The sequence below is a fragment of the Anguilla rostrata genome, chromosome 17, assembly GCF_018555375.3.
Source record: "Anguilla rostrata isolate EN2019 chromosome 17, ASM1855537v3, whole genome shotgun sequence".
Lineage (NCBI taxonomy): Eukaryota > Metazoa > Chordata > Actinopteri > Anguilliformes > Anguillidae > Anguilla > Anguilla rostrata.
This window is the reverse complement of record NC_057949.1, coordinates 6,822,874-6,850,803: the sequence shown is the minus strand read 5'-3', so window position 1 is coordinate 6,850,803 and position 27,930 is coordinate 6,822,874. Positions and strand designations below refer to the sequence as shown.

Here is a 27,930-nt window from a genome sequence, read left to right as displayed (position 1 = left end):
GCTCTTGATGAACAGTTCTTGTGCTGATGCTGCTTCCAGAGGCAGTCTGGAACTCTGCATGCATGGCTGTATGCTAGATTTTATGCACCTGTTAGCACTGGGTGTGGCCGAACCCACTAATTATTAGGTATCCACATACTTTAGGATATGCAGATAGTTGAGAGTCTTCAAATACAGCAAACAGGGCTGGTCTGCAAGGTTGAAGGTCAAATAAAAAAATAATGAACAGCACTTTCAAACTCAAAGCACCTGGTGATTTTTTCTGCGCCAAAACTGGGCAAAAAAATATGGAAGAGCAGGACACATAGGAAACAAATAATGACAATCTCAGTTTTGTTTCACAGTAACAGGAATTTTATTTAATATTTGTATATAATTCTGTTTCTTTGTTAAATGTTTAATTCATAATACCCCTATACTGTATACAGACCATTACCATTCATATCTCTTAAATTTGACAATATTCTCATTTCATAATATCTCTTAAAATAATTCATTATAATATTTAGGGAAAAAATAGATTTCAGAAAGAATGATCTTGGCTTTTTCCACACCCAAAAGTATCCAGAAATAAAAGAAGAACAAAAAAAACTAACATTAAGCTCCCTTTTCTGTAAAAAACAAACCAAAAAAAAACACCACCAATATAACAACAACAACAATAATAATAATAATAATAATAATAGCAACAAAACTGGGACAAGATTTACAATGACATTTTTCAGTTCCTAAGCATGTACCATCTGGCGTACAGCGCGGCCATCCGCAGACTGAAGATCATGGTCCCGTTCACTCAGAATGTGGTTCTCCTCTCGTGCTGTTAAACCGTGTCCACCGTTACACTTCCCTGTCAGAGGAACTCGCTCATCCATAGGCCTGCTGGAAGCAAAGCAGCTGGCACTAAACAAGCACCCCCCCCCCAGCTAACTGCCGAAAGCTCAGCCAGACCAAATCTCTCTCTCGGAACCCGAACCGGGGCCCGCTTTGACCGAATAGCTGCGGCCGCTAAAGAGCTAGAGGCGGGAAAAGCTACCCGCCGGGAGCCCGTCCGCTGCCGGGCGCCGCCATTTTAGGCGCGCTTTGAAAGCCGGCCGGACGCAAAACCGCGCCGCGTCAGTAAACGAGCGGTTTCCTCGGAAACGGAGAGGCGGGAGAGCGGCGTGCCGATTGGGCGGTTGTTACGGCCGCGCTGAAGCCCCCGGCCTGACGCGCGGGCGCGGGACGCTAAAGCTGACGGGGCGGGGCCATCGAGGCGAAGCCAGGGCAGCGACGGACAAGGTTTCGCCCGCCGGAAAACGGAAAACCCGCCCGGCCATTCAAACGGAGCGATCCGACTGGTAGGAGGTCGGGCGGTCGGTGGAGTGTTAGGAGCCCAGCGATTGGTCAGGGGGCAGGCTAACCGCGAGAGGCGAGGCGTTCTCCCCCGCGGGAACTGTGCGAGCCCTTTCGGAAACGACATCAAACGAGGAAACACAGCAGCGACGGACTCTGCCTCAGACGGAAGGTTCTCACGCGTTCCGCATCAGCACTGAAGGTAGAACAACACCATGGCTCTCTATTCATTTGCTTAGCAGAACTCAATATATATATAACATTTTTATTTCTCTATTTATTTATTTTTTGCTTAGCATAGTGCACTTTCCCCAGGTAACTGAGTGAGTAGATGCAGAACAGATTTGTGTGGGAGGAGAGAAGGATGGAAGGAGAGAAAGATGAAAGATGGAGAGATGAGACTGACGGGCACTGAGCAGGGAGAGGTACGTAGATACGGAGGAGAGAAACAGATATAGACAGTGAAATGGGCGTGGGGGGGGGGGGGGGTTTAAATCGCCTAAAACCTTTACAATAAATTTCCTCAATCTAAAAATCAGCATCATAATTTTTTTTTTTTTGCACAAATTGTTGTCAAAAAGACACACTCACAAACAGAAAAAAATGACAAAAAAAGTTTACAGTGAACCGATAAAAGCAAATTTAACCATAAGCGTGGCAACCATTATCATAACAAGCACAAATCGAAAATCTTGATTTTGTTCTGAACGAACTTAAGATGTATAAAGAATATTTACAGAAAAAAACACACAACTCCCAGAAAAGGAATAACAGAAGAAGACAAAGAAAGGCTAGGAAAAAAGTGAGGAAGGAAAGGAGGGAGAGAGAGAGAGAGAGAGAGAGAGCAGGGAATGTAAAATCAGAGAGGCAGAGAAGGGAGAGAGAGAAACTTAGTTCATTAGCAGCAGACATCTCATTGGGCTCAGCAATAAAACACAAAGCTCCTCTGCTGACAAGCGAAATCAAAAAGGACGAACGCTATTATTACAGCAGCACTGAACCAGCGCTGAACACGATGCACTCCCGCTCCGAGCCCCTCTCCTAAGCTGCTACTGCAAATCAACTGCCAACACGCACTTTCAAAATGTACAGCGCTAATTTATAAAGCCCGTAAAATATCAAGTTTGCGCTCTTCGAAGAATAAAAACAACCGTCGAAATGAAAGCGTTCAATAGCTGATGTAAATTCTTCAGTACTGACTCGTAATTGTTCGTAATTCGTGGTTTAACACACACCTCTTAAAGACACGCTCGCGCGGAACCGATAATGATTTATATACAGAGCGAAAAAAGCCCCTTCCCCTTGGCTCTCGCCCGCTCAAACAACGAGGGAAAGGGGGGGGGGGTTGTTAATACAGTAATATACACGTTTGTGTGGCAGACGCGACAGTACGTTAACACCTCGCTCGGCGCGAGGTAGCGACAGAGACGGAAATGAAGGAGAGCCAAGCCGGGCGGCTGCAGGAGGCGGGTGGGCCTGCCGTCCAAAAAGAAACGACCCCGCTCGTGAAGAAAGAGAGAAAGAGAGAGATAAAAAAGAAAAAAAAACCCATTCCAAGCAAGGACTAAAACCGGCTCTGATACCAATAGCGATCAGCTTACTGTGGAACTCTTAAAGCTGCGACACGGACAGAAACTCAGAGGAACGCGCAGGTTCCCCTCGTAAGAAACGAAAAGTAAACTGTTTTTTTTTTTTTTTTTGTTTGTTTTTTTTAAATGTACATTTCTCGATTTTTTGTATACTGTAAATTTACTGTACTTGTGTATATAGTTCGGAGTCTTCTTGTTCGGATAGTTTAGCGGCTTTATCGTCAGTCTTCATAGCTGGAAAACATTTAAAAATGAAAAAGTAAATAGTTAAAACTTTACCATCACAAAACTGTTTTGCAAAAGGTGAGTGAGGTGATGTTGAGGTTGTGTGAGGCAGGTCGTGTTGAGGTTGTGTGAGGCAGGTCGTGTTGAGGTTGTGTGAGGCAGATGGTGTTGAGGTTGTGTGAGCAGGTTGTGTTGAGGTTGCGTGAGGCTGGTGGTGTTGAGGTTGTGTGAGCAGGTTGTGTTGAGGTAGCGTGAGGCTGGTGTTGTTGAGGTTGTGTGAGCAGGTTGTGTTGAGGTTGCGTGAGGCTGGTGGTGTTGAGGTTGTGTGAGCAGGTTGTGTTGAGGTTGCGTGAGGCTGGTGGTGTTGAGGTTCCCTCACCTCTCTCCCTGCAGGGGCCAGTGACTCAGGAGCCCTGGTAGTTGGCCTGGAATCGGGCCGTTTCCTCATAGATCAGCTCCTTTAGCTTCTCCTTGGGCAGGTCGTCCAGCTCCATGTCAAAGGTGAAGGGCTCCTCTGCAACTGGCTACACACACACCCACCCACGCACACATGCACACGCACACACACACACACACACACACACACACCCACGCACACATGCATGCACGCACACACACGCACACATGCATGCACACACACACACGCACACACAGACACACGCACACACACACAGACACACACACACACACACGCGCGCGCACACACACAAGCACACACTGGATTATTGCAGTGTACTGACAGACAGGAAGCTGAATAAGGCGCTTCCCCTGAGCGCTGACAGAAGGGCCTGAGAACAGCGCAGGTGAGCGTGCCCAGACAGGCGGGTTACTGCGTCGCCCGCTCCACCCCAGCCCCGTCCCGTCCCAGCCCCGCAGGTCAAACTGCCCCTCGCATGACTGCCTGAATGAGCCTGCATTCTGCTATAAAAAATTTTTTTTTAAAAAGACCCGGAGAGCAGTCAGCAGGAACGCTGGGATCACGCGAAGAGGAAGGGAGGGAGGGAGGGAGGGAGGGAGGAGCTCCAGGAGGAACGCTACTTCCTGGCTCTCCGCGAGGCCGACATCTCCACACCTCAGGGCGTGTGCGGCCCCCACTCTTTACCCCGCACGGGAGCCGAAGCACAGGGCTGCATTTCAGCTGGCCGAAAAATTAAAAAATAAAAACCAAATGGCATCAAAGGCGCCATTAAAAGGCCTTGTGAGCACGAACACAGGGCAGCGTCCTGCACGGACTCGCACGAGCGCCACGTCTGATTAGCGCTTCGCAGACACGCAGGGGCCTGCTCACGCGCTACCTGCGCAGGTACGAGAGCTACCTGCACAGGTACGAGCGCTACTGCACAGACGCTACCTGCGCAGGTACGAGAGCTACCTGCACAGGTACGAGCGCTACCTGCACAGGTACGAGAGCTACCTGCACAGGTACGAGCGCTACCTGCACAGGTACGAGAGCTACCTGCACAGGTACGAGCGCTACCTGCACAGGTACGAGAGCTACCTGCACAGGTACGAGGCACGCAGTGGCACCTGCACAGTCGAGCGTACTGCACAGGTCGAGCTACCTGCACAGGTACGAGGCTACCTGCACAGGTACGAGCGCTACCTGCACAGGTACGAGCGCTACCTGCACAGGTACGAGCTACCTGAAGGTCGGAGCTACCGCACAGGTACGAGCACTGCCAGTATGAGCCTACCTGCACAGGTACGAGAGCTACCTGCACAGGTATGAGTGCAACCTCCGAACAGCAGGAGTCGAGCCAGAGGCGAAGCTCCATGCTGGGTTCTTATTTCAGCGTTTATTACAGTTTATCAGAGTTAGCTATAAGCTAATCCATACCTGTAGCTATAAGCTAATCCATACCTGTAGCTATAAGCTAACACATACCTGTAATCTTTGTGTTAGCTATAAGATAATACATACCTGTAGTCTTTGTGTTAGCTATAAGCTAATCCATACCTGTAGCTATAAGCTAACCCATACCTTTAGTCTTTGTGTTAGCTATAAACTAATCCATACCTGTAGTCTTTGTGTTAGCTATAAACTAATCTATACCTGTAGTCTTTGTGTTAGCTATAAACTAATCCATACCTGTAGTCTTTGTGTTAGCTATAAACTAATCCATAACTGTAGCCATTGTGTTAGCTAAAAGCTAGTCCTTACCTGCAGCCTTTGTGTAGCTGTAAGCTACTTCATACCTGTAGTTTACATTCAATCTCTTGTCTTAATTGAGCAAAAAATAAAATTATATATATATATATATATATATAGAAATAGGGCACTACAGTAAGGGACATGCCTACAGTTACTGGTGAGAGTGCAATAGAGAGAATGAGTGAGATGGAGAAAGAGGGAGAGAGAGAGGGGGGTACTGTATAAAGACATAGGAGCACGTACCTCATCAGTGGGGTCATAGTACTGCTCCAGGTAAGTATGTGCCAGAGCCTCCTCCACTGTGATGCGCTTGATGGGGTTAAAGGTCAGCATGCGGTCCAGTAGATCCAAAGCTGTGAGGAAGAACAATTACACCGCAGCGAGTTAGTATTCTACGGCAAAATACCAAATTATACGACAAAACACTAACAAACTAGTGGCTAAATTCTACAGCAAAACACTAACAAACTAGTGGCTAAATTATACAGCAAAACGAGAACAAACACATGGCTAAATTCTACAGCAAAACGAGAACAAACACATGGCTAAATTCTACAGCAAAACGAGAACAAACACATGGCTAAATTCTACAACAAAAACAAACTGGCAGCCATTTTCATGTTCTGCCCAATCAATCACCATGTGAGTAAAGTAACTTGCGACACTTAGGGGCAGCCGCCGTAACTGAACCACACAAATACTCAACATAGTAGAGGCCATGAATGAATAGCACAGTTCAATCATACAAGAATATAACTGATTTTTATATGGTGTACATTTTCACTTTTCTACAGCAACAGCAAGTGTGTTGGTTCGACTGGTCTAGATTGTGAAGTCAGAAACACATTCATTTCCGTTGCGGGCAATCGAGGTGTATACTGCGTCAGTGGAAGTACTGTAAACCCTGGATGATATGGAGGGAAACGTATATATGCTCCAAAATCCACTGGAAAGCCTTCCCAGAAGAACGGAGGCTGTTTCAGCAGCAAAGGGGGAGGTCCAACTCCATATTAATGCCCATAGTTTTTAATGAGATGTTCAACAAGTACACAAGGGTGTGATGTTCAAGAGTCCACATACTTTTGGAAATGTAGTGTATCAAGAACACACATCTAAAAATCCCTTTGGGACCAAGCAGCTCACCTAAGTCTCAAGAAGCTAAATCATGACCTGGTTATCTTTTTTTGCAATCTACTGTAACTACCGTTAATGCTGACAGATGGCAAGCAAGCTTTGTGATGCGTTACGATTCAACAACGCCGGGATCACTTATGACTGTACGTCTCCGGTTTCTGCTGGTTTTGAGACAGAAGATGTTTATCGTCAGACATGAGGCGTGGAGTTGATTTTTCACAGGATGTGGCTGTGAAGCCACCGCAGCACAGATACCCGATCTGAATCGCATTTTTCCATACGCAAGTAAATATACCGCGTGAAGTACGCATATAAAGCAGTGTGAAACTAAAACACAGTTACATCCTGCAAATTAAAATGTTTCATTTTTGTTGTGTCACAAATGTAGATGGTTTCACAAATCCGTAAATGGGGATTCACAAATATGTAAACAGTTTCACCAATATGTAAATGATTTCACAAATATGCAGAATGCGAGTCGCAATTATGTAGACTGAAGTTGCAAATATGTTGAATGGAACACGTCATCCTGAGTATGGTTGTCCAACTGGTTGGAAGAATGTCCCCACCAAAGCGTTAGCATGAGCCCATTAGCACAACTGCGACTTGGATTTTACATCTTTGCTGCTCCATTCTACATACTTGTGACTCACATTTGACATATCTGTGAATCCACTCGACGTATTTGTTAAACAATTTACATATTTGTGAAACCCCATTTACAGATTTGTGAAACAATTTACATATTTGTGACTTTTGCCAGAAAAATACCTCCATATTTAAGGACTTAATTTCAACTTACATGTCAAACACACAGATACTACAATTGCATTTTACTGTCCGTTCTCATCATCATTATAGAACGTTCTGTGCACAACATGAGTTATCAGTGGGCTGCTTATCACGAGCACCACCATTGTTTACGCGCCATCCCACAATGCACCGCACCATTTCAATGCCTCATCGTCTGCGGTTGGGATGTTAGGACGTGCTAATAAAACAGCTGTGTGTTGCTGTGGTAACTGGACAGAGGTGTGGACACTGAGTCATTCAAATATTGAGACGTGATTAAGGATATAAAAAAGTGAGCCATTATGCAGAGAATAAAGAGAGAGAACAGAGCGTGTCCTGTGCTTTTGTAGGGCTCTTACTGGCCGTGTTTGTTTCAGGACACATTGCGTCTGATTGCCTGATGTGCGATCTACAGCGGAACCGAGGAGAGAAGCCAGCAAGCGCTGACATTTCCGATATGAGGTTTTTACAGCGCACTGCATATAGGCAGCCAACTCTTATCTTTGCGTTACCAATGCATTTGTGAATGTCTATACATGCAGTTACACTGTGTATGACTGCCTCTGTCTGTAGTTACACTGTGTGTGTGTGTGTATGTGTGTGTGTGTGGGTATATATGTGTCTGTGTGTGGGTGTATGTGTGCGTTTGGGTGTGCATATACTGATGTCAAACCAGTACGTACACTCTGATGTCAGTAGACACACACACACAACAACACACACACACACACAACAACACACACACACACACACACACACACACACACACACACACACACACACACACACAGTAGCAGAGCACACACCCTTGTTGTCGGCCTTGGGGAACAGCTTGCTCCAGGGGATCTTGGGCTTCTGCGGCAGGGACTGCAGGTAGTTCCTGGCCTTCAGGTTGATGATGCAGTTCAGGTCTTCCTGAGAGGGGGAGCCCAGGATGCCTGCGGGGAGCAAAGCCATTCCCGCGTCACACAGTGATGACATCATCAGGAGGAGCCGGCAAGCAGCGATATAGGCGGCGGCGGCGCTAGGCCTGCGGCTAACGCTCACCCAGGATGAGGTTGAGCTGGTCCAGGTAGTGCTTCCCAGGGAAGATGGGCCTGTTGGACAGCATCTCCGCCAGAATACAGCCCACTGACCAGATATCGATAGACTTGGTGTAGCCCTGGGACGAAGAGGGTTAGGGTTAGGAGAGGGTCGATTCAGTCCCCACACAAACCATAAGGCATCCATCCATACACGGCTATTCACAGATTTGTAACTGGAAATTTTCCTGGATAATAATTTTACTTATTAATTTTTTTTTTTTACAAAATATATAATTACATGCTTTTGCATCCAAACGTACTCCCAAAATCTCCTATGGAGAAAAAAACACTAATTTTTCTCTCACTATTATTTAAATAACATTCCCTGAGTGTTTCACACGCAGTAAAGAAAGGCCTCTCCACGGAAGCCAGGAGCCGCGTGAGAGAGAGAGGCCATCTGCACACTTCTCTCAGGTCTCCCTCTACTGGAACACCGCAGGACCCACAGGCTTCCTCAGAGCGGATTGGCTACACGTTTTCAGTGTCCGGGCTGCACCAGCCAATGAAAGAGGAGCTTTACGCCCATTCGACAACATGCAGAACCCAGCACAAAATGCAGTTTTTTTTCTCTGATTTCGATACCTCGTGTGTTTTAAATGGAGTTTCCCCAGTTCTGCCAGTTTCAGGATGAATAATTATTTGGCAATAATCCTCAATAATTTATCAGATGATGTGATCTGAAAATGGTGGAGGTACCGCGCAGTGCACGTCATAGACACTAGAAGGCCAGATCTGAGAGCATCGCTGCTGTACATAATATACAGGGCAACACTGAAGCCCTGTTCACACCAGTGTCCAGTACGTACCTGAACAATCACAAACTAAATCACATATTCTTCTCTAATTATTGGTGAAAACAGAGGCATCTTAATAAATGTCAGTAATGTACAGTATTTCCTTCTGTTGTCTAAAATCTATCAGTAATTCAAAGGATTGTGTGATCCTGACATATAAATATCCTAATGCAGACAGGTTAAATATCCCCATATATACAGGGTAAATATCCCCATATATACAGGCTGACTATCTGCACATATACAGGTTAAATATCCCCATATATACAGGTTAAATATCCCCATATATACAGGGTAAATATCCCCATATATACAGGTTAAATATCCCCATATATACAGGTTAAATATCCCCATATGTACAGGCTGACTATCTGCACATATACAGGTTAAATATCCCCATATGTACAGGCTGACTATCTGCACATATACAGGTTAAATATCCCCATATATACAGGTTAAATATGCCCACATATACAGGTTAAATATCCCCATATGACAGGTTAAATATGCCCACATATACAGGTTAATTATCCCGGTCTGACGGGTACCTTGGAGTTGAGCATGATCTCAGGAGCGCGGTACCAGCGTGTGGCCACGTACTCCGTGAGAAAGCCTGTGTGGTCGTGCTCTGGGTCCGCTATCCGCGCCAAGCCAAAATCACAGATCTGAGGAGGAAAGAACCAGAGTCAATGCAAAAACTCAAACACCCCCCAGAATCCTCACACACACCACTGCCCTAACCCAAAAACTCAAACACCCACAATCCTGACACACAGAGCTAGGATGAGGTCTCATGGCACACCAGTGACTCCCACTGATTGATCAGGCATGCACCATATGCCTGTTAAGGTGCATATAAATCAATTTCCTTCGACTCGGGGCAAGCCTGATTTGTAGACTGCGGCGTGTATAAGACATGCCCACGGACATTGTGCGGTTAACATGTGTTAACATTAATATGCTAACATGTGCATACTAACGGCGCATGCTAACAGGTGCATGCTAGCCTGCGCATGCTAACGTGTTCATGCTAGCCTGCGCATGTTAACATGTGCATGCTAGCCTGCGCATGCTAACATGTGCATGCTAACTGGCACCCTTCCCAACCAACAGTGGAGTAAATATGATATGGCTGCTCCAAATTGGGAGAAAAGGGGAAAAAGTATTTTTAAAATTCAGAATACATACATTTTTCATTCAAATAACACTGCAGATTGCGCAATAAGATTTGTCAGCATGCCTGAAAAACGTCGGCAGCTGAAAATTAAGATCTTAAGATCCAGACAACTCATCTTCCATGCCCCACAGAGAGAGCCGTTTTAAAAGTAGCGTGGGTTCACTAAATTAAAACAACTTTTTGGTCTTGCCAATTTAAACAAATTATTCTCAAAGGACTCCAAAGCGATTCGGAAATTACAACTGATGGCCGAATCTGCAGCACTGAAGAGCAAAGGACTCCCAAAAGTCTGTTGCATGGAATCTTGCATCAATGTGTCAAGTGTACAGAAGCCAACAATAAAGCCAGTCATTCGGTGAAACCCGGCCTTCACAGCGGTCAGTTAGTGTGCAATGGAAATCACACAGGAAATAGCCATTTCTTTTCCATATTTGCAAAACCAAGCCAAACTGCATTCAAATATACCTTCACAATTTCAGCACTTATGCAGGAGGGGGGCATTACTGTGCCATTAAGACCAGGACACACCAGTAGGACTCCTGTTGGAACCCATCTCTTAAATGACATTATTTTAAATTGTGTATTTTTCCTGTTTTGAGGCAATGTATTTCTACCTTGTGTTATCTGACCGGTGGCTTTGGAAGGTACTGGGAATTGTACCTCATTGTATCTGGTCTCTCTCTTCACCAATCAAAACTGCAGAAGCAGTCAGCATAACCCCGTCTGCTCAGAAACAGCACTACCCGCCTAGCCTTTAACATCCTACATTACCCATAAAACCCGTAAATGCAACGCCATTGTTATGAACAGCGGTGGCCGACCCGGGCACCAGAGAGTCGCGAGGCCTTCCGACTCTCGTTTAACCCTAAAATCGGCAACGGGTTCGAACCCCCGAAACCGCATGAGTCGCCCCTATCTGCGTGATCAGTCGCTACCGGGACCGATTCAGTTTTGAGCGGGGCCGGAAGTCGGCTGACCCCGCGGCTCTCCGGACGGTGGCGTTGCCGCGGCGACGGGGGCTCACTTTGAGGTCGCAGGTGGTGTTGATGAGCAGGTTGGAGGGCTTGAGGTCTCTGTGCAGCACGTTGGCAGAGTGGATGTACTTGAGGCCTCTCAGGATCTGGTACAGGAAGTAGCAGATGTGGTCGTTGCTCAGCTGCTGAGTCTTCAGCAGCTTGTACAGATCCGTCTCCATCAGGTCCTGCACGATGTAGCTGGGGGGAGGGGGGTGCAGTCAAGGTCACAGAGGGCATTGCGGTGCATGAAAGGCGCGTCATAGGGACCCTATGCGGGGTCATGCTACGGCTAAAGGCTACCGCCACAAACAGACTAAGTGTAAAACCACGAGTGATGAGAAGACCGTATTAGCCGATATCCAGGATGCTAATGCGAGCGGTGGAAAAAGACTGCTGAACTGAAGAAATACAATACGCTGCTGGTCAATACTCACTGCAGCCTGCTGTGTAGGGCTCTACTGCAGAGAAAGGGCCTTAAACTCCTAGCAATGGTCTCTAGTGACGCACACCCGTCAGATGTGTCTGTTCTCACTAATATACACACGTACACACACACACACACACAAGCAAACACACACGCAGACAGGCATGCATGCACGCAGCACGCACGCACACACACACACTCCTGGAGTACCTTACACCCCATTATACCCCTGCAGCCTGGCCTGGTGCAGAGAGGGAGCCGCACTCCACTTCAGTACGCACTAAACGCAGCTGAGCACAAGCACCATTTGAAAGACGGAAAGCCGATACTCACGTTAATGACCACAAAAAGCTCACATTACAAACCGAAACCGAATCGCTCGCGATACAATAGTGCCACAGGCATCAAGCGCTGGAACGCATCTGTACCGTCCTGTCCGTGTTCAGAACAGTTCTCGACAACCCAACCCAAAAAACACGTTTACCAATACGCTCAGCCCTTTTTACATCCAACAGCAAGCAAAACCTTTAACAGCGGACCTGTCCACGGTCACCAAAAGCCACACGAACGCTCAAGTTAAGGGTGCGGTCAGCGCTGTACCGCTAAGACGGGGTCACCCAGCGCGGACGCAAGCTTTAGTTCCAGCCCGGCGCGAAACCACTGACACTCCCCAGCACAGACACCCAATTCAACAAATGATCCAATCACGTCCTCCACGGAGACCTTGATCAGTCAAAATACATGTTGCCCTGGGCCAGAACAAAAACCTGCCCCCCACGCCGGGCCTTCTTGGGCGATGCCGGACACCCCTCGCACTAGACCTTCGCAATCGGAGTCGCTCCGAGCAACAGCTATTTTTCTGAGCGGCCAGAGCCCCCCACGAGCCCCCACTCCACCCCCGGTGTAAAAAGGATACACGTCCCTCATGTTGTCGATGTGCCGGGCTCTCAGGATGTCGTTGATGCCGATGATGTTCTCGTGGCGGAACCGCAGAAGGATCTTGATCTCGCGCAGCGTGCGCTGGCAGTACGTCTGGTGCTCAAACGGGCTGATCTTCTTGATGGCCACTCGCACCTTGTTCACGTGATCGAAGGCCGAGCTGGAGCCGGAGGGGCGGGGCAGATAAGGTCACGACTGAGCATGCAACGCTGACAACACTTTATTACATACAATTCAAACTGACAGATTTTTTTAAAAGAAAATAACAATATAATAATAGCAAGCGATAATAATTTAAAACCAGACATAACTGCTGTGCGTATTGGTCTATGAAGATAGACATTTTGACTAATATTCCTGAAACGTCAGTCACCTTCTGAGATAATTACATATCCCTTCTCAATCTTGTGACATATGTTGACAGGTTAGTGAGATTCACCTTGTGGTATGGGTTAAGTGTTCTCCGTACAGTTTAAAACACTACAGACGTGTGTGGATTGGACAGAACGGCATCAGTCTCAGTAACCAATCATTTTTATTTTTTATTTAAGTGATGTCGTCCACGTTACTGGACACTGTACATGTCACAGACTAGATCATTTCATTGAGACTAAACTGGCATAGATAGTTAAAATGCTGAGTTTACAGCGATGTGGCTGACCGACGGTTCAAGCACATCAGTGCACGTCAAGCACATCTAGCCGGCGGATAATGTGGAGCGATGCTGTAGGACGCTATTTTGTCCATTACGCACAGGTTACCGCGGCAGTAGAGGTTTGTTAGAGATGGTCTCTTAGCACACAGCCAACACAAGCCCTGCGGCGTACCTAGTCACTGCAACAGAAGACAATAACCTGCTCTAGGTAAGCTAGAATAAACTATCCAATAACTACAAACCATGACGTTAGCAAGCTAGCCACCAAACACACATTATAACTGGCTAAGGACATAACCTGTGTTAGTTTTTCATAACTGCAGAGGACAGTACAGCTGTTGTCTCGACTCATCTACTGTAGAACAGCTAGCCAACTCGATAGGCCGGCTAGCAAGCTAGCCTGCCTAATTCGGAAACAGAAGGACCACGCCTAAAGCTAGCTTCCCAACTAGCTAGTGAGCCAACCGCTTTAGCCTCGCTAATATAGTATGCCAACATTGCTAGCAATTTAGTCTTACTTTGTCGTTGCAGTTGCTAACATAAGATTGTTAACAAGTCATAAATTACGAAATCCACAACACGAGAACGGAGTGAAACCAAAACAAGACCACGCAGCTTGCCTACTTAGAGGGTATAGCCAACTGCCTTGCAACTGTGCTGTACATGTATGTATAAATTCATCAAGTAGATACTTTCCTGTCCCACGAACAAGTTATCTATTGCTGGATTTCAGTTAAATCGCTAAAGTCGTATCATCTTCTCTTAGAAATAGGACATCGTTACCTAGTACCGAAGTTATCAGAAAGCTGGCTGACATTCATCATAGTCATAGTGTTAATCAGATTTACTCTTACCACACCATTCCGTAGGCCCCCTCCCCGATATACAAAAGTTCGGTGTAGCGCGGACCGACGTCAAAATTTTGCCCCTTCACCGACTCCAGGCCGGGCTTGGATCCCGCCGCTTCGGTGGCTCCTCCGGGCGCCGCGGCGTTGCCAGGCTCCGTGGCGCCGCTATTTGAGCCTGCGGCTCCGGCGGCTGCTGCGCTGCTGCTGGAATCTGCCATGGCTGTGTCGTGTAAAACGGCTGCTTCGGTCACTTTTCGGGGAGGGGGCCTGACGCTCACCTAAAATAGTTGGAAATCAATTTTTCTTACAGAAATGTTTTCTTTTATTCGGCTTCTCTGGCTGAAAAATTCACTGGGACACAGCAAGGCCGCTGCGCTGTGTAAATGTAAACCAAACGGATTCACTGTGTGAACGCGCCTCTGTCGCGCTCTCGCCGCAATACCAAGCGCGCGCGCCCGTCAACATCCAGAGCGCGGCCCTTACGCTCGGTATTATCTTTAGTGAGACTCAATTCTGCGTTACATTCGCGTAGATCCACTCCTTCGTTTTTGATGTACTGAGAGATGTGATTGGAGGACCTGCGCAGAACTGACTTCCAAAAGAATTACTGCAATGTGGCCTTTGTCAAAATATGGGTGGAGGCTTGACAACTCACGTCATAATAGCAGTTTCCCAGCAATGTCGAGTACGGAAATAATAATAATTGCAGATGACAGTAATTCGCATGTAAACATGAGTCCTGCAAGTACCCCTTTCATCGACAAAACTATGTTCTCATGTACTCAGGCCATGGCACCGTCACAGTGCCCACGTTCCCGATACCAGGTATTTCCTCATTACATGCAGATTATGTGCACACGAGTTTGTGCCCATGCACGCCAGAAGTACACGTAGAAGGCAAGTCTCGGCAGCTGAACTACAGTCTGGAATGTGATGTGCACAGGCAACAGCACAAAACAAAAGGCAACCTTGCGTTCAGTTGTTCACAGATTATTGATCATTCCAATTGCATGAGGCATGTTGGATTGCCTCTGTTGCACTGTACCAGACCTGGGCACTTGGGATATGTATGTTTTTTAATGTATTTGAAATACTTTTAACTCTTTAGCTGCAGGTAAAACACAAAAACGCTTCTGCAAATCCCTGAAACCTTTCAATGAAGCAATGTTACTAGCCAAAATATACAATTACATGATAGAAGATTTTTTTTTCTGAATATTGGTGAAAATAAATATATAAAGTTGGTAGTAATATGTAGGATGTCTCCTAGTGTCTTAAAATCTTAGTAAGTATTTTACCCAGGTTATTGCACTCAAAAACTATTAGTAAATGTATCAGTAAACATATCTCAGCTTCAAATTATTTAATATTGTTTATGTACTGACCTGTGACGCCCTTAGTTTTGATAATAGTCTTAGATTGTGCTATTGTTTATTTTGTTCCTTTTTGCTTCCTTTCCAGCTCACAGTCATGCATTTTCAACCTTGAGTATAGCAGCTTGTTTTATTGCTGCCCAAAATGGCGTAAATATAACCAGTGTTGTGAAGGGTCTGCTGACAGGGCTCTTATCAGTTGGCAGGACAGAGCAAGGTGCAGTGGTTCGTTATCTGGTTAGTTGCCTTGGTGCACAGTGCCTGTTGTAATGATCCGATGTGTTGCTAGGGGCCTCAGACAGCATCAGAGGATGTAAGACACAAAGTGCTCTCATACGGTGGTGAACTAAGGCAATTACGCTTTGGAGTATTGATGGGGATCATCAGTCTGAGTGGGTGGAGAGGTCAGCATCGAGGTCAGCGCCTACAGTAAGAATTAGACAAGAGGCAGACACAGTGTATGGAGGTGTTTGAAAGGGACTGTATTAAGAGATTCCCTCTTACAGCGTACAGAATCAGAATAGAATTACGTACTGTAGACAGTATTCTCCACCCAACCGTATCCAAGCAACTAAACTGCAGAAACAAGAACATGTTTAGAAATCAATCTATGTGTACAGGAGCTTTGTGCTGTCGCACTGAACTGAAAATGAAACGGTTTGCTGTTATTTTTTCTGCTGCAAAAATTACATTAATGTGTAGTGGATGATGCTATTTTTGAGGAAGAAAAAAACGCTAACTAAATGTTAAAATGCAGTAAATGTAAGGTGCTATGATTGTGAAGCCATTATGATGCTAAAATAACAGTCTTAGCTATGGGAAGCGTATTCAGACGCTGCAAAAAATATGCCGCTGGACACAGGAAAACTGTCTGCGGGAATCAAGCTATTTCTACCCACTCAAGTCAATCAGGTAGGTCTTTGCTTGATGAACACGTGGTGTCATGTCAGATTTCACTTGAATAACCTCAATAACAGGCTAAAGTAGCCTAACGTATTAATACAAATATAATGTACTTTAACAGTGCTTCATGTTAACTGAATTTGTAACTAACTATAACTTAATCTTTCCCCTACCATTCCACATTTCTACGCTCAGTTTCAAGTTAATTTAAATATAAAATTGAATAAAGTGCGGAGCATTTGACTGTCATGTCATGCACACTCCCAAACGAGTGCAGGGTGGCGCTTGTGTGACGCCTAGAACTGCGCTATTGCGTCTGTCTGCTGTACTTCCTAGTTACAGCCAGTTGTGGGAGTGTATGTATTGATTGGGGATGGTAAAAGTGCGGAACTGGGTTGGGCCGATTCGGATAGCTTTAACTCTGTTAGGATTCCGACACTCCGTCTATACTGTCGGAACCAGGTAACGTTACACTCAAAATTATTTTTTACGCAATGCATTCTTTCATATTGTATAGTTTGCTCGATAGCAAGCTAGCTAACGTTAGCCATTCACAGTCTACCATGCTAACTGACATTAGCTATCTTACTAAACGTGATTCAGATGTGGACGTTACCAGAGAAGTTAACGACATAATTATAGACCCACACGTTACAACTTTATCCAACGTTAGATACTAGCGATGGCGATTATTATGTTTCTTTAAAAAGGCAATCAACATCGCTGGCTAACGAGTTAAGTTCATCTAACAAATACTTCCTTTTGAATGTAATACCTTGGACAGCGAAATATAGCCTAATCAGCTGGAGTTCGCTGCATTTTTAAAACATTTGACTTGCTATGACTTATTTTACAGCAGTCATGTTGCATGGCATGCTCTTCCAGTGTCGATGGAAATTAGGAACACGATAACCTAAGGCAAGGCAAGTTCTGGGGTCCAGTTTCTGACCAAGACCTCATACGAGAGTAGCCTAGTTAATGTTATGTTTCAGGACTGGGAAGCGGTGAGTCTGCAAGATACCGCATGGGTAGAGGATGTACGAAATGATTTATTCGGTAACTTTTTCCTCTTTTACTCTTTTTCTGTTAGTCATCATTTTTCATGCCCGCTGACCCAGTGCACCTCTGCCACAAGAACCAGTGAAATCGTCGGGCGCGCTCACAGCCACTGCACGTCGATATCCAGCCTGTGCACCATGCCTTCTGTCGCGCATGTCAAAGCCCGATGCCCGCTGTATCCCGGCTCGGACACCCGCAGGTTCCCTGTTCCGGACGACAAGGTGAAGTGGGAGACGACATGGACGGACTATAAACCCGTGAACTACACAGCTCCCTCTGTGCTGAAGAACCCGCCCTGGGCAGACCCAGACATAGGGTGAGTTAGATAGCGGGAGACTTCTCACACAGTGAAACGCACGATGCCTTATCCCGGTGGAGCGCGTGTCTGATGACTGAACCCCCTCTTCTTTCACACAGATCCTTTTCCCCAAAGTTTAACGCTCTAGACGGGTCTGTGGACAGGACAAGTCACGTGGGAACATACAAAGTCGAGCAGGGAAGGCCGCTGTAAGTCTGTACCAAACTCTTAATTCTAAATCACTGTTGAAAGTTGAATATAGGTGCGTTTTTAACACTGAAATGGGTAAAGGTAGTGGGAGTTGAACATCTTTATTCCATTATTTTTAGGAATCCTTGCGGCCGCACTGGTTTGGCTGGAAGAGGCTTACTTGGCCGGTGGGGTCCAAATCATGCAGCAGACCCTATTGTGACCAGGTAATTTTGGACAAAGTAAAATCTACTGTAGAGTAGCGTTAGCGTGTGCACATGCTTGCTGTAGCAGGCAGTCTCTGCAGGGAAGCCCTACTGTAGAGTAGCGTTAGCGTGTGTGCATGCTTGCTGTAGCAGGCAGTCTCTGCAGGGAAGCCCTACTGTACAGTAGCGTTAGCGTGTGCGCATGCTTGCTGTAGCAGGCAGTCTCTGCAGGGAAGCCCTACTGTACAGTAGCGTTAGCGTGTGCGCATGCTTGCTGTAGCAGGCAGTCTCTGCAGGGAAGCCCTACTGTACAGTAGCGTTAGCGTGTGCGCATGCTTGCTGTAGCAGGCAGTCTCTGCAGGGAAGCCCTACTGTAGAGTAGCGTTAGCGTGTGTGCATGCTTGCTGTAGCAGGCAGTCTCTGCAGGAGCCTACTGTAGAGTAGGTTAGTGTGGCATGCTTGCTGTAGCAATCCTGTTGAAAGTTGAATATAGGTGCGTTTACATGAAATGGGTACAAAGGCAGTCTTGAGGAAGCCTATGAACAGTCTGTTACTTCCATGCTTCTTAGGAATCCTGCGGGACTGTTTGGGTGGAAGAGGCTTAGCGGTGGGTCACAAATCATGCAGCAGCCCATTTGCAGGTAATGACGTAATCTACTGTAGAGTAGCGTTAGCGTGTGCACATGCTTGCTGTAGCAGGCAGTCTCTGCAGGGAAGCTGTACTGTAGAGTAGCGTTAGCGTGTGCACATGCTTGCTGTAGCAGGCAGTCTCTGCAGGGAAGCTGTACTGTAGAGTAGCGTTAGCATGTGCACATGCTTGCTGTAGCAGGCAGTCTCTGCAGGGAAGCCCTACTGTACAGTAGCGTTAGCGTGTGCGCATGCTAGCTGTAGCAGGCAGTCTCTGCAGGGAAGCTGTACTGTACAGTAGCGTTAGCGTGTGCGCATGCTAGCTGTAGCAGGCAGTCTCTGCAGGGAAGCTGTACTGTACAGTAGCGTTAGCATGTGCACATGCTTGCTGTAGCAGGCTGTCTCCATTCAGCTGTGATGAGTATGGCTCTGTGTGGAGTCAGTCTCCTCCTCTGTTTTTGAAGGTGGAAACGAGATTCGGCTGGTCAGCGCGTCTTAAACGCACACTCCAAGCTCCCGGTCCTCCAGTTCATCTCCATCAAGAGGAAGGACTGTGGGGAGTGGGCAATACCAGGGGTCAGTCTCTTTCTGTTCCTCTCTCCCTCTCTGTCTCCCTTCTCTCTCTGTTCCTCTCTCCCTCTCTGTCTCTCCTTCTCTCTCTGTTCCTCTCTCCCTCTCTGTCTCCCTTCTCTCTCTGTTCCTCTCTGTCTCTCCTTCTCTCTCTCTGTTCCTCTCTCCCTCTCTGTCCCTCTTTATCTCTTTCTTTTTCTCTCCCTCCTTCTCTCTCTGTCCCTCTCTCTCACTCTTTCTGTCCTTCTCTCACTCTCTCTCTCTCTGTTCGAATCTCGGCTTGGGGCCTTTCTGTTTGGAGTGTGCATGTTCTCCCCATGTACGCGTGGGTTTCCTCCGGGTACTCCGGATCCCTCCCATAGTCCAAAGATATGCAGGTAGGCTAATTAGAGACCTTAAATTTCCCATAGGCATGAGTGTGAGAGTGAATGGTGAGTGAATGGTATGTGTGCCCTGCGATAGATTGGCTGCCTGTCCAGGGTGTATTCCTGCCTCTTGCCCAATGCACGCTGGGATAGGCTCCTGCACCCACCGCAACCCTGCCCTGGATAAGCGGGTGTAGATGGTGGATGGGTAGATGGATGACTATTATCACATGACCCTTAATGCAACACCATGTGGCCAGTGAACACTATATTTGTTCAGTGGTCAGAAATGAGCTCCTTAGCACCCCCATTTTGTTCGATTGGGCGAATCTGATGTCTGCTGATTGGCACGCAAAGCTTCTTGGTGTTACCTGAATCCGTTTGTTTGTGAAAAGACACGCCCACCCCCCTTTGGCTCGTCAGTGTCGTCAGACAGAATGGGGTGAAGGTACAACCCTGTCTCTGTTGGCGGAGGTAGTAATACTTGATTCCAGATAGAACCAAAAGCTTTTTAAAAATCAATAAATGAAAAAGCTCTCTCTGTTTCTCCCTCCCTCCATCTCCACCCCCCTCTCAAATTCAAATTCAAATTGCTTTATTGGCAGGAAATACATAGGTACATATTGCCAAAGCATCATAAATCAATTCAAAATACATATTTACAGTGGAATACTAATAATGAACATTCTATTAAAAAAATTAAAAAATAAAAATAAAGAAATAAAAATAATAATAAAATAATTATAATTATCTATTTATTTATTTATTTATGTACGATGGTCACTCAGTGTCCCTCAGGTTATGGCAAGCTGAGACATATTGAGCTGCAATTGGGGCTGTTGGTCCTTGTCCTAATAGGACTGCACATTTTTCATTCTTTGTTAAAGAATGGAAGTTTTGTATAATTTCTGAAAAATTTTGGTAATATAATTCTCTAATATTTGTATATTTTGTACAATTTAGGAGGAAGTGCATCTCTGTCTCAACCTCTCCTGTCTTACAGTGACCACATATTCGTTTTTCTTTTGCTAACCATGAATTTCTGTGTCTGCCTTTTTCAATTTCAAGGGTGTGGTCACTGAGTCTGTATTTGGTCAGGATCCGTCTCTGCTTTGTATCTCTGACAGAGAAGAGATACTCTGCTGGAGTATAGTCTTTTTATAGTCCCCCTCTCTCTCTCTCACTCTATATCGCTCCCTCTCTCTCTCTCCCTCCCTCCATCTCCATCCCTCTCTCTCTCTCCCTCTCTCACTCTATCTCTCTCCCTCCCTCCCTCCATTTCCATCCCTCTCTCTCTCCCTCTCTCACTCTATCTCTCTCTCTCCCTCCCTCTCTCCCTCTCTCTCTCTCTCTCTCTCTGTCTTTTTCTTGCTCTCATTGTGCATTATTGCACTCTGCCCTGTAAGTGATGGTAATATAAAGTCATGATGATGATGATGATGATGTGTGTGTGTGTGAGTGCTGCTGTGCCCAAGGGTGTATTGGCAGGACAGTTCTGTACATTCTGTACCACAATATAGTTTGCACCATAAAACATGTGTTTATCCTTTAGTGTGCTCAGTGGCAATCAGTGCCCCTTTTTTTGTTAACTGAGTGGCTGCAATATGATAGTTGTCTCACACCACACTGTTCTCTCTCTGTCTGTTTCCCTGTCTGCTCTCTCTCTCCCTCTCTCTCTCTCTACCCCTCTCTACCCCCCTCTCTCTCCCACCCTCTCTCTCTGTCTGTCGCCCTTTCTGCTCTCTCCTTCTCTTCCCCCTCCCCCTACTCTCTCTCACTCTCCCCCTCTCTCTCTCCCCCTTTGCTCACCCTCTCTCTTTCTCTCTCTCCCCCCTCCTCCTTTCTCTCTTTCTCTCTCACTCTCCCTCTGTCTCTCCCCCCCTCTCTCTCTCAAATTCAAATTCAAATTCAAAATGCTTTATTGGCATGAAATACACTTGTACTTATTGCCAAAGCGTACACATAGAAACAGGAACAGGAAACATGAAATACGAACAACATTGTGGAAACGACAACAATGCAATCAACAGTGTGGCAATGGCCACAACGAGTAGGCTATACAATAATAACAATAATAAAATCATAACAATAATAATAATAACTCTCTCTCCTTTCCCCCCTCTCCTCCCCCCCTCTCTCAGGGTATGGTGGACCCAGGGGAGGTGGTGACCCTCACCCTGCAGCGGGAGTTCTCAGAGGAGGCGCTGGACTCCCTAAAAGCCTCCCCCAAGGAGAAGGAGAAACTTCAGGAGCGCATCACCCGGCTCTTCAGCTCGCCAGGCCTGCAGGTCTCTGTGCTCGACTCGTCATGTCTGTCTGTGGGCGAGGCTTGGCTGCATTCATGCATGTCCTGTAAGGCTGTCGAAAGTGCCATGAAATTGAGTTTGAATATTAGCTTTTGTAATTAGTTAGAGTTAGAATATATATTCGAATATCATTTGCATATAATTCACAAAAATAAGCTTCTTATTGTTGGGCGCAATATGCATGTGACGCTCTCTCTAAACTGGCCTGCACGTTATTTTCCGTGGAAACGGTTGTGGCTCTACGTCAGGTCTTCACTTGACGTATGCACACGCAAGTTCATTTTATAAATGAGCCCCCTGCAGTTTCTATAGCCTAATGCGCAAATGATTAAAGCACTTTCTCGTGGATGTAATTTGCCACAACTCGTGATTTGTTAATCACAATAATGGGGGAATAATTGTTTATATGAAATCCCTGTTTATTTGTTAACACAAAAACTATTCAAATGGCTAATACTTGTAGCCTAAAACAACATAAATTACTTACTCTGTTTAGTTTGTTTAACTTCTTTCATCATCCAATTTTATCAAAATCTTCAGAACAGAAAGGAAACATAGCCTGCCATGGGAACATTATTTAGCCTAAAATTGTTAGCTGACCAGATTTGTTGAACGAACTGAAAAAAAGAGACAGGCTCGCAAGGCTAGCTGACCAGTGACGGTGTCCATGGAGCTGAAAGTATCACCGGAGGTTATTGGCAAGGAAAACCAGATGATTCACTTACTCTGGGTCCAGGGCAGAACGTTTGTTGACAGAGGAAGTTAGCACAGGAAATGAACTTTACGTGCCTGAACCTGGCATGAACATGATTCGCCGCATGAAATTAAAGCCTGCATATTCACGTTAATTACAAAACGCGGGATCCAAAACTAATATTCGAATGCTCAAATTTAGGTTCGAACTTTAAAAAAAAAAAAAAAGATTTTCGAATATTTTTCAAACTTCAGATATTTTTTGACAGCCCTAATGTCCTGTCTGTGTGTGGGCATGGCTTGGCTGTGTTCATGCGTGTTAAATTCTCTCTCTCTCTCTCTCCCAGGTGTACAAAGGTTATGTCGATGACCCCCGAAACACGGATAATTCCTGGATGGAAACAGTTGCCGTTAACTTCCACGACGAGACAGGTCGCTATCTGTTGCTAATAATGCTAACTTTAACATGACTGACCGTGCGGTTTATGTGGCTTCCAGCGTTACTGACGTGGCTGTGCCCGTTCTTGCTCAGGGGACAGCGTGAGTGAGCTTCCTCTGCAGGCGGGCGACGACGCGGGTCAGGTGACCTGGGTGGACGTCGGCTCGGCGGTCCCGCTGTACGCCAGCCACTCGCAGTTCCTGGAGACCGCCGCCCGGGAGAGACACGCCCACTGGTAGCCCGCCGCCCCGGGCGCGGAGGAAGAGCTGCGCGGTTTTCGAAATTCGGCGCGGCGTTCCGCCGTCGTTAATTAAAATAAACACGTCGTCAGGATCACGTGACGTCGCTGGTAATTACGTTTTCATCCGTAGGGGAGAGTAGGTACAAATGTAACAGTTTTTGGATTTTGCTAATTTTTAAAATATTTAGCCTAGCACTTTTTTACTTCAAATTTTACTTCAAACAGCTTTGACATGTCAGTAGTCATTACCCGTTTCAGTTACGTTTATAACTTGATCGAGTCGGATGTAATTTAAACCAATGCACAAGCAGTCCGATGTTACACTGTTACACTCATGCGACCTATTCGGTATAATTGTTACAGAGGGGAGGAATAATTGTAACAGTAAATGATAAGGCCCTATAATGCGCATATGGAAGTTTTCTCCACACATACTGATGTTAATCAAGGAAACACATTTCCACTGGTAATGTGAGACCAGCCACATCCTCAGAAACCGTACAGACTTTTCAAGGACAGATGACTGTTTAGAATGATGTATGATTTAATTATTGTATTAAAAAAAGCCTCGTATCCAAAAATTACTTCCGGAACGGATTTTTATCAAAATTTTTTAAAAAATATTTCCTGAGAAGACTGTCAAATTACTCTTTAGGCAATTGTAGAGGACTGAATTGTGTGTGTAGAAGCCTGAAATGGCTGCTGTAGCATCAGTGTACAAAAGGTCATTGACCGTGTTACATTTATGGTGCGTTATCTTTGTACCGACTCTCCCCTACACTCAGGAGCAGGCTGTACTCATTCGATCCTGAAGAGCCAGCAGGGGTAGCACACTTTCTTTAAACCCCCAGGGGCCAAACTACACCAGTCTGTCTGGCAGAAAAAAAAAATCTGCAGGTTATGAACACGTGTTCATGCCACCCTGATCTGATTGGCTGGTCGTGAGCGTGTGCCGTGTGAACATGTTCTCTTTTTGACTGATCTGCCTTGATTGACACACAACCAACCTTCTGCTTTACTGGCCGCATTCTTCACTTCCTGTCTCCTGCTGTGTACAATAAGGCCTTCAGCTTTAAATGGGCAACACTTTACACTGAGCTGCAGCTATACCTGTGTGGTTAAATTGTAACTAATTTGGTAGCAAGAGTTGCCTTACGGTATTCTTGATTACACGGGTGAAACGAGGCCAGCCCTGCTACATGTCTGCTGCTAAAGTGAAGTAATTCCGTATCATGAAGAAATGTTGTGAAATTAACAGGCAGGCAAGGTTTATTTTTTTTGTGTGTATAATGAAGATATGGCTTATGAGTGTAAATACAATATTTAAAAATATTTACCAGTGCAGTTAATAATACCGCTAACTGTTGTTTTGCGGTACCTATGTTGGAGTTACTCAGTAATAACCTCTCATTACCAAATTAGTTACAGTTTAACTACACAGGTATAGCTGCAGATCAATGTAAAGTGTTAACAAAAAGTGAATAGTAGACACACCCTGCAGGTACTGCTTAGCAGCTCAACAAGATCTCTAGCTGTTGGATGAGGTGCGCTTTGTTAGGGTTGGAATTAAAACCTACAGGATGGTAGATCTCCAGGAACTGGGTTGGTTACCACTGACGTAAAAGAGATTGCCTGCATTCCTAAGCAAACATCTACAGTCGGTTGACTGAAGTCCTGCGTAAAATACTTTATCTGAGGCGTCTTGAACCCTTTGGACGCCAGTGAGATTCTTGCAGATTTCTGACAGTTTTAAAAGCAGGGTCCATTTTCACCTGTGTTGAGAACGAAAGCCTTCTTTCATGCTATTTGTACTGATTTGGGATCTGCTGGCGTGTCCTGCACCTGAAGGGTTAAAGTTGTGTAGATGCGCGTGTGACCCCTGGCGTGTTTGAAGCTCGTTATTTGTGTTAAATGAGATGGATCAGGGAAGCAGAGTGATTCGATTAGTCTTGCCGGTCTCTGAATGCCGCAGCTGCAGCGTCTGTTCGTCTCTCTCAGTCCTGCCTCTGCAAATGGCCGCCGTCAGGAGCTGAGCTGGGCATCCCTGCTGCATAGCAACAGACCTGCACACTGCACACATGGCCTGCACCTGTACAGGCATTGAGCTAGAATACCACAGGCTCACTACAACATACACACTAGCACACGCTAGGCACTTAACATCACAGATACACACAGGCTTACTGAACATCACTGCTACACGCAGGCTCACTTAACATCACAGCTACACACAGCCTCACTGAACATCACTGCTACACACAGGCTTACTGAACATCACTGCTACACGCAGGCTCACTTAACATCACGCCCCTACTGACACGCACGGCTCACTTAACATCCACCCACTACACAGCAGGCTCACTTAACATCACCACTACACGCAGGCTTACTGAACATCACAGCTACACGCAGGCTCACTTAACATCACAGCTACACACATGCTCACTGAACATCACCACTGCACGCAGACTCACTGAACATCACAGCTATGCGCAGGCTTACTGAACATCACCACTACACGCAGGCTCACTGAACATCACTGCTACACACAGCCTCACTGAACATCACTGCTACACACAGGCTCACTGAACATCACTGCTACACGCAGGCTCACTTAACATCACTGCTACACACAGCCTCACTGAACATCACTGCTACACACAGCCTCACTGAACATCACCACTACACGCAGCCTCACTGAACATCACCACTACACACAGCCTCACTGAACATTACAGCTACACTTTGGGTCACTGAACATCACCACTACATACAGTTAATATCACACATTCTCACAGTCATCTGTCTACATACGAGCAGTCATTTTATGTACATATAATCATATGCACAGCCATTCCATCCAAATGCATACACAGTACTCGCATGTATGCAGATGTTATTAAGTGTAATGACAGGTAGCTGTGTAATGCATCTGATGATAGATGCTAGCGTTACCTGCCTGTGTTTGTGCTGAGGACCACAGAGGCCTGTAGGGCAGGCACATCTGAAAGACACCCTGATGTCATCAATGCGAGACAGGCAGGCTCACATCAGTGGCCTCCTGTACCCTGAAGGGTCACACTTCCTTCTGATGGATGCTCTCAGTACTTCTGTGGACCAGCTTCTGTGTATTGTGATCAAAATATAGACTTGCACTGAGAATACCGCAGTAATTGTACTTTATTTCCCCTTTCTCCATATAATTATTTGGGGGCTGCCGAGTGGCTCATTCGGTTAAGGCACCACGCTTGAGCCGCAAGATCCTGGATTGAATCCAGCCCAGATGACGACCCGTAGCTCCACAGGGCGACGCACAGTTAGCGATTGTGTCGCCCAGGGTACGGGAGGGTTCAGCCGGATAGGGACCCGCGCTTCGTCACTCTCTAGCGACCCCCGCTGGTCAAGTCGGGCGCCCTCGGACTGCGTGTTAAAAGCCACGTATGAAAGGTCTTCCTCTGACTCTACTCTATGCGAGATCATCTGTCTGCAGCATGAAATGGGCTCTTTCACCATGTTTTGGGGGAGGACCCCGGATGTCTACCGCCACCCGAATAGGCAGTGGGGTTTGAGCGTGAACACGACTGCTGATTTGCAGGTAGTTGCGCATTCCATATTATGGCGGGACCTGGACCTGCTCAGCCTCATGTTATTTAAAAAATAGAGTGATGAACAAATAACTAAATAAAAATTCATTATTTGGGTCATTTTTAATTGATTATTTTTTCACATTTTGTTCATATATATATTTTAACTAATTATTTTTGGATAACGCACGAAGGGTTAAGTAGCAGTATATACCATTTGAAGAGTATATCTGAACTCCCATAAGGAAGTTCCCTTATTGTTTACAAAAACAGTGTAGATTATTAATTCATAAGAATATTATTAATGATAATGATTAATTTATTATTGTTATTGTTGTTATTTTTGCACTCTTTCTCTGTACAACCCAAACGGCTTTAAAGTGTTTGAATGTGTCTGTATCGCTGTCATACTGTCCTGCAGCTACAATGCCGTGGTGTCTTTTCTCCAGCGCAGCCAAATAAACGCGTGTAATCTCACACTCAACCTGCCTCACTGTGTGTTTTGGCTCTGTACTCCAGCGCATTGAATATGAGGTTAAAGTGCAGACTGTCAGCTTTAATGTGAGGGTATTGTGTTGTACTGTGTTGTCTGAGCCTATATTGTCTGTACTGTGTTGTTGGATGGCATTGTGTGACTGCTTTTTTTATTCCACCAAAATTATCGACCTGCCTGCCTACCTGCCTCCCTGCATACCTACCAACCTGCTCACCCACATTTCTTTGGTGAAGAATAATGACAGATAACATATTATAACCAAACCAGTTCGTAAGATTAACCTATAAATAAGTGTTGCTATAATAGATAAATCTGCAAACCAGGGGTATGCGGTTAGGGTAGGCAGGTTAGACTACCTACCTTGTAGAAATCAGTACAGAACAGAAAAAAGTATTGAATTGGTGCCACTGGAAATGATT

General features: G+C 45.8%; 2 protein-coding genes and 2 long non-coding RNA genes across 8 annotated transcripts; 2 read left to right on the top strand and 2 right to left on the bottom strand.

Moving 5' to 3' along the window:
- Positions 1 to 331: 331 nt before the first annotated feature.
- Positions 332 to 14,619, bottom strand: mapk3 (mitogen-activated protein kinase 3). 2 transcript variants are annotated; one of them, XM_064316178.1, is made up of 9 exons: positions 14,169 to 14,616; positions 12,637 to 12,819; positions 11,305 to 11,494; positions 9,652 to 9,768; positions 8,272 to 8,386; positions 8,031 to 8,162; positions 5,542 to 5,651; positions 3,526 to 3,670; positions 332 to 3,155 (listed from the first exon to the last, which is right to left on the bottom strand). In XM_064316178.1, exons 1-8 carry the CDS (start codon positions 14,378 to 14,380, stop codon positions 3,551 to 3,553), a joined length of 1,179 nt encoding a protein of 392 aa, XP_064172248.1. In that variant the 5' UTR covers positions 14,381 to 14,616; the 3' UTR covers positions 332 to 3,155; positions 3,526 to 3,550. The 2 variants fall into 2 exon arrangements, 1 of the variants encoding a protein (XP_064172248.1); XR_010326870.1 differs by having other exon boundaries at positions 3,102 to 3,368; positions 3,442 to 3,670; positions 14,169 to 14,619.
- On the top strand, positions 4,395 to 4,983 carry LOC135244029 (uncharacterized). The gene is made up of 4 exons (XR_010326881.1): positions 4,395 to 4,470; positions 4,506 to 4,652; positions 4,737 to 4,778; positions 4,870 to 4,983. It is a non-coding gene; the product is annotated as an uncharacterized LOC135244029 (long non-coding RNA).
- On the top strand, positions 13,264 to 24,411 carry nudt9 (nudix (nucleoside diphosphate linked moiety X)-type motif 9). Of its 4 annotated transcripts, none has more exons than XM_064316185.1 (8): positions 13,264 to 13,522; positions 17,529 to 17,813; positions 17,915 to 18,004; positions 18,125 to 18,211; positions 19,282 to 19,393; positions 21,894 to 22,040; positions 23,099 to 23,183; positions 23,284 to 24,411. In XM_064316185.1, the coding sequence occupies exons 2-8, from the start codon at positions 17,635 to 17,637 to the stop codon at positions 23,427 to 23,429; spliced, it is 846 nt and encodes a 281-aa protein (XP_064172255.1). In that variant the 5' UTR covers positions 13,264 to 13,522; positions 17,529 to 17,634; the 3' UTR covers positions 23,430 to 24,411. The 4 variants fall into 4 exon arrangements, with proteins under 4 accessions (XP_064172255.1, XP_064172256.1, XP_064172254.1 ...); XM_064316186.1 differs by lacking the exon at positions 13,264 to 13,522 and adding an exon at positions 15,471 to 16,447; XM_064316184.1 differs by lacking the exon at positions 13,264 to 13,522 and adding an exon at positions 16,486 to 16,900.
- A 961-nt stretch (positions 24,412 to 25,372) lies between these two features.
- On the bottom strand, positions 25,373 to 25,904 carry LOC135244025 (uncharacterized). Its single transcript, XR_010326878.1, has 3 exons — positions 25,783 to 25,904; positions 25,577 to 25,744; positions 25,373 to 25,501 (listed from the first exon to the last, which is right to left on the bottom strand). It is a non-coding gene; the product is annotated as an uncharacterized LOC135244025 (long non-coding RNA).
- Between the last annotated feature and the right edge of the window lie 2,026 nt (positions 25,905 to 27,930).

Bases quoted from the DNA above. Each gene is read 5' to 3' on its own strand.
- mapk3 (XM_064316178.1), bottom strand. From the start codon at position 14,380: ATGGCAGATTCCAGCAGCAGCGCAGCAGCCGCCGGAGCCGCAGGCTCA. The intron at 12,820-14,168 runs GTAAGAGTAAAT...CTCCGGCTCCAG, and splicing joins GGGGCCTACGGAATGGTGTG to CTCGGCCTTCGATCACGTGA. The intron at 5,652-8,030 runs GTGTGTGCTCTG...TCTTCCTCACAG, and splicing joins CCCCAAGGCCGACAACAAGG to CTTTGGATCTACTGGACCGC.
- nudt9 (XM_064316184.1), top strand. From the start codon at position 16,812: ATGGTAAAAGTGCGGAACTGGGTTGGGCCGATTCGGATAGCTTTAACT. The intron at 18,005-18,124 runs GTAAGTCTGTAC...CATTATTTTTAG, and splicing joins GTCGAGCAGGGAAGGCCGCT to GAATCCTTGCGGCCGCACTG. The intron at 19,394-21,893 runs GTCAGTCTCTTT...CCCCTCTCTCAG, and splicing joins GGGAGTGGGCAATACCAGGG to GGTATGGTGGACCCAGGGGA.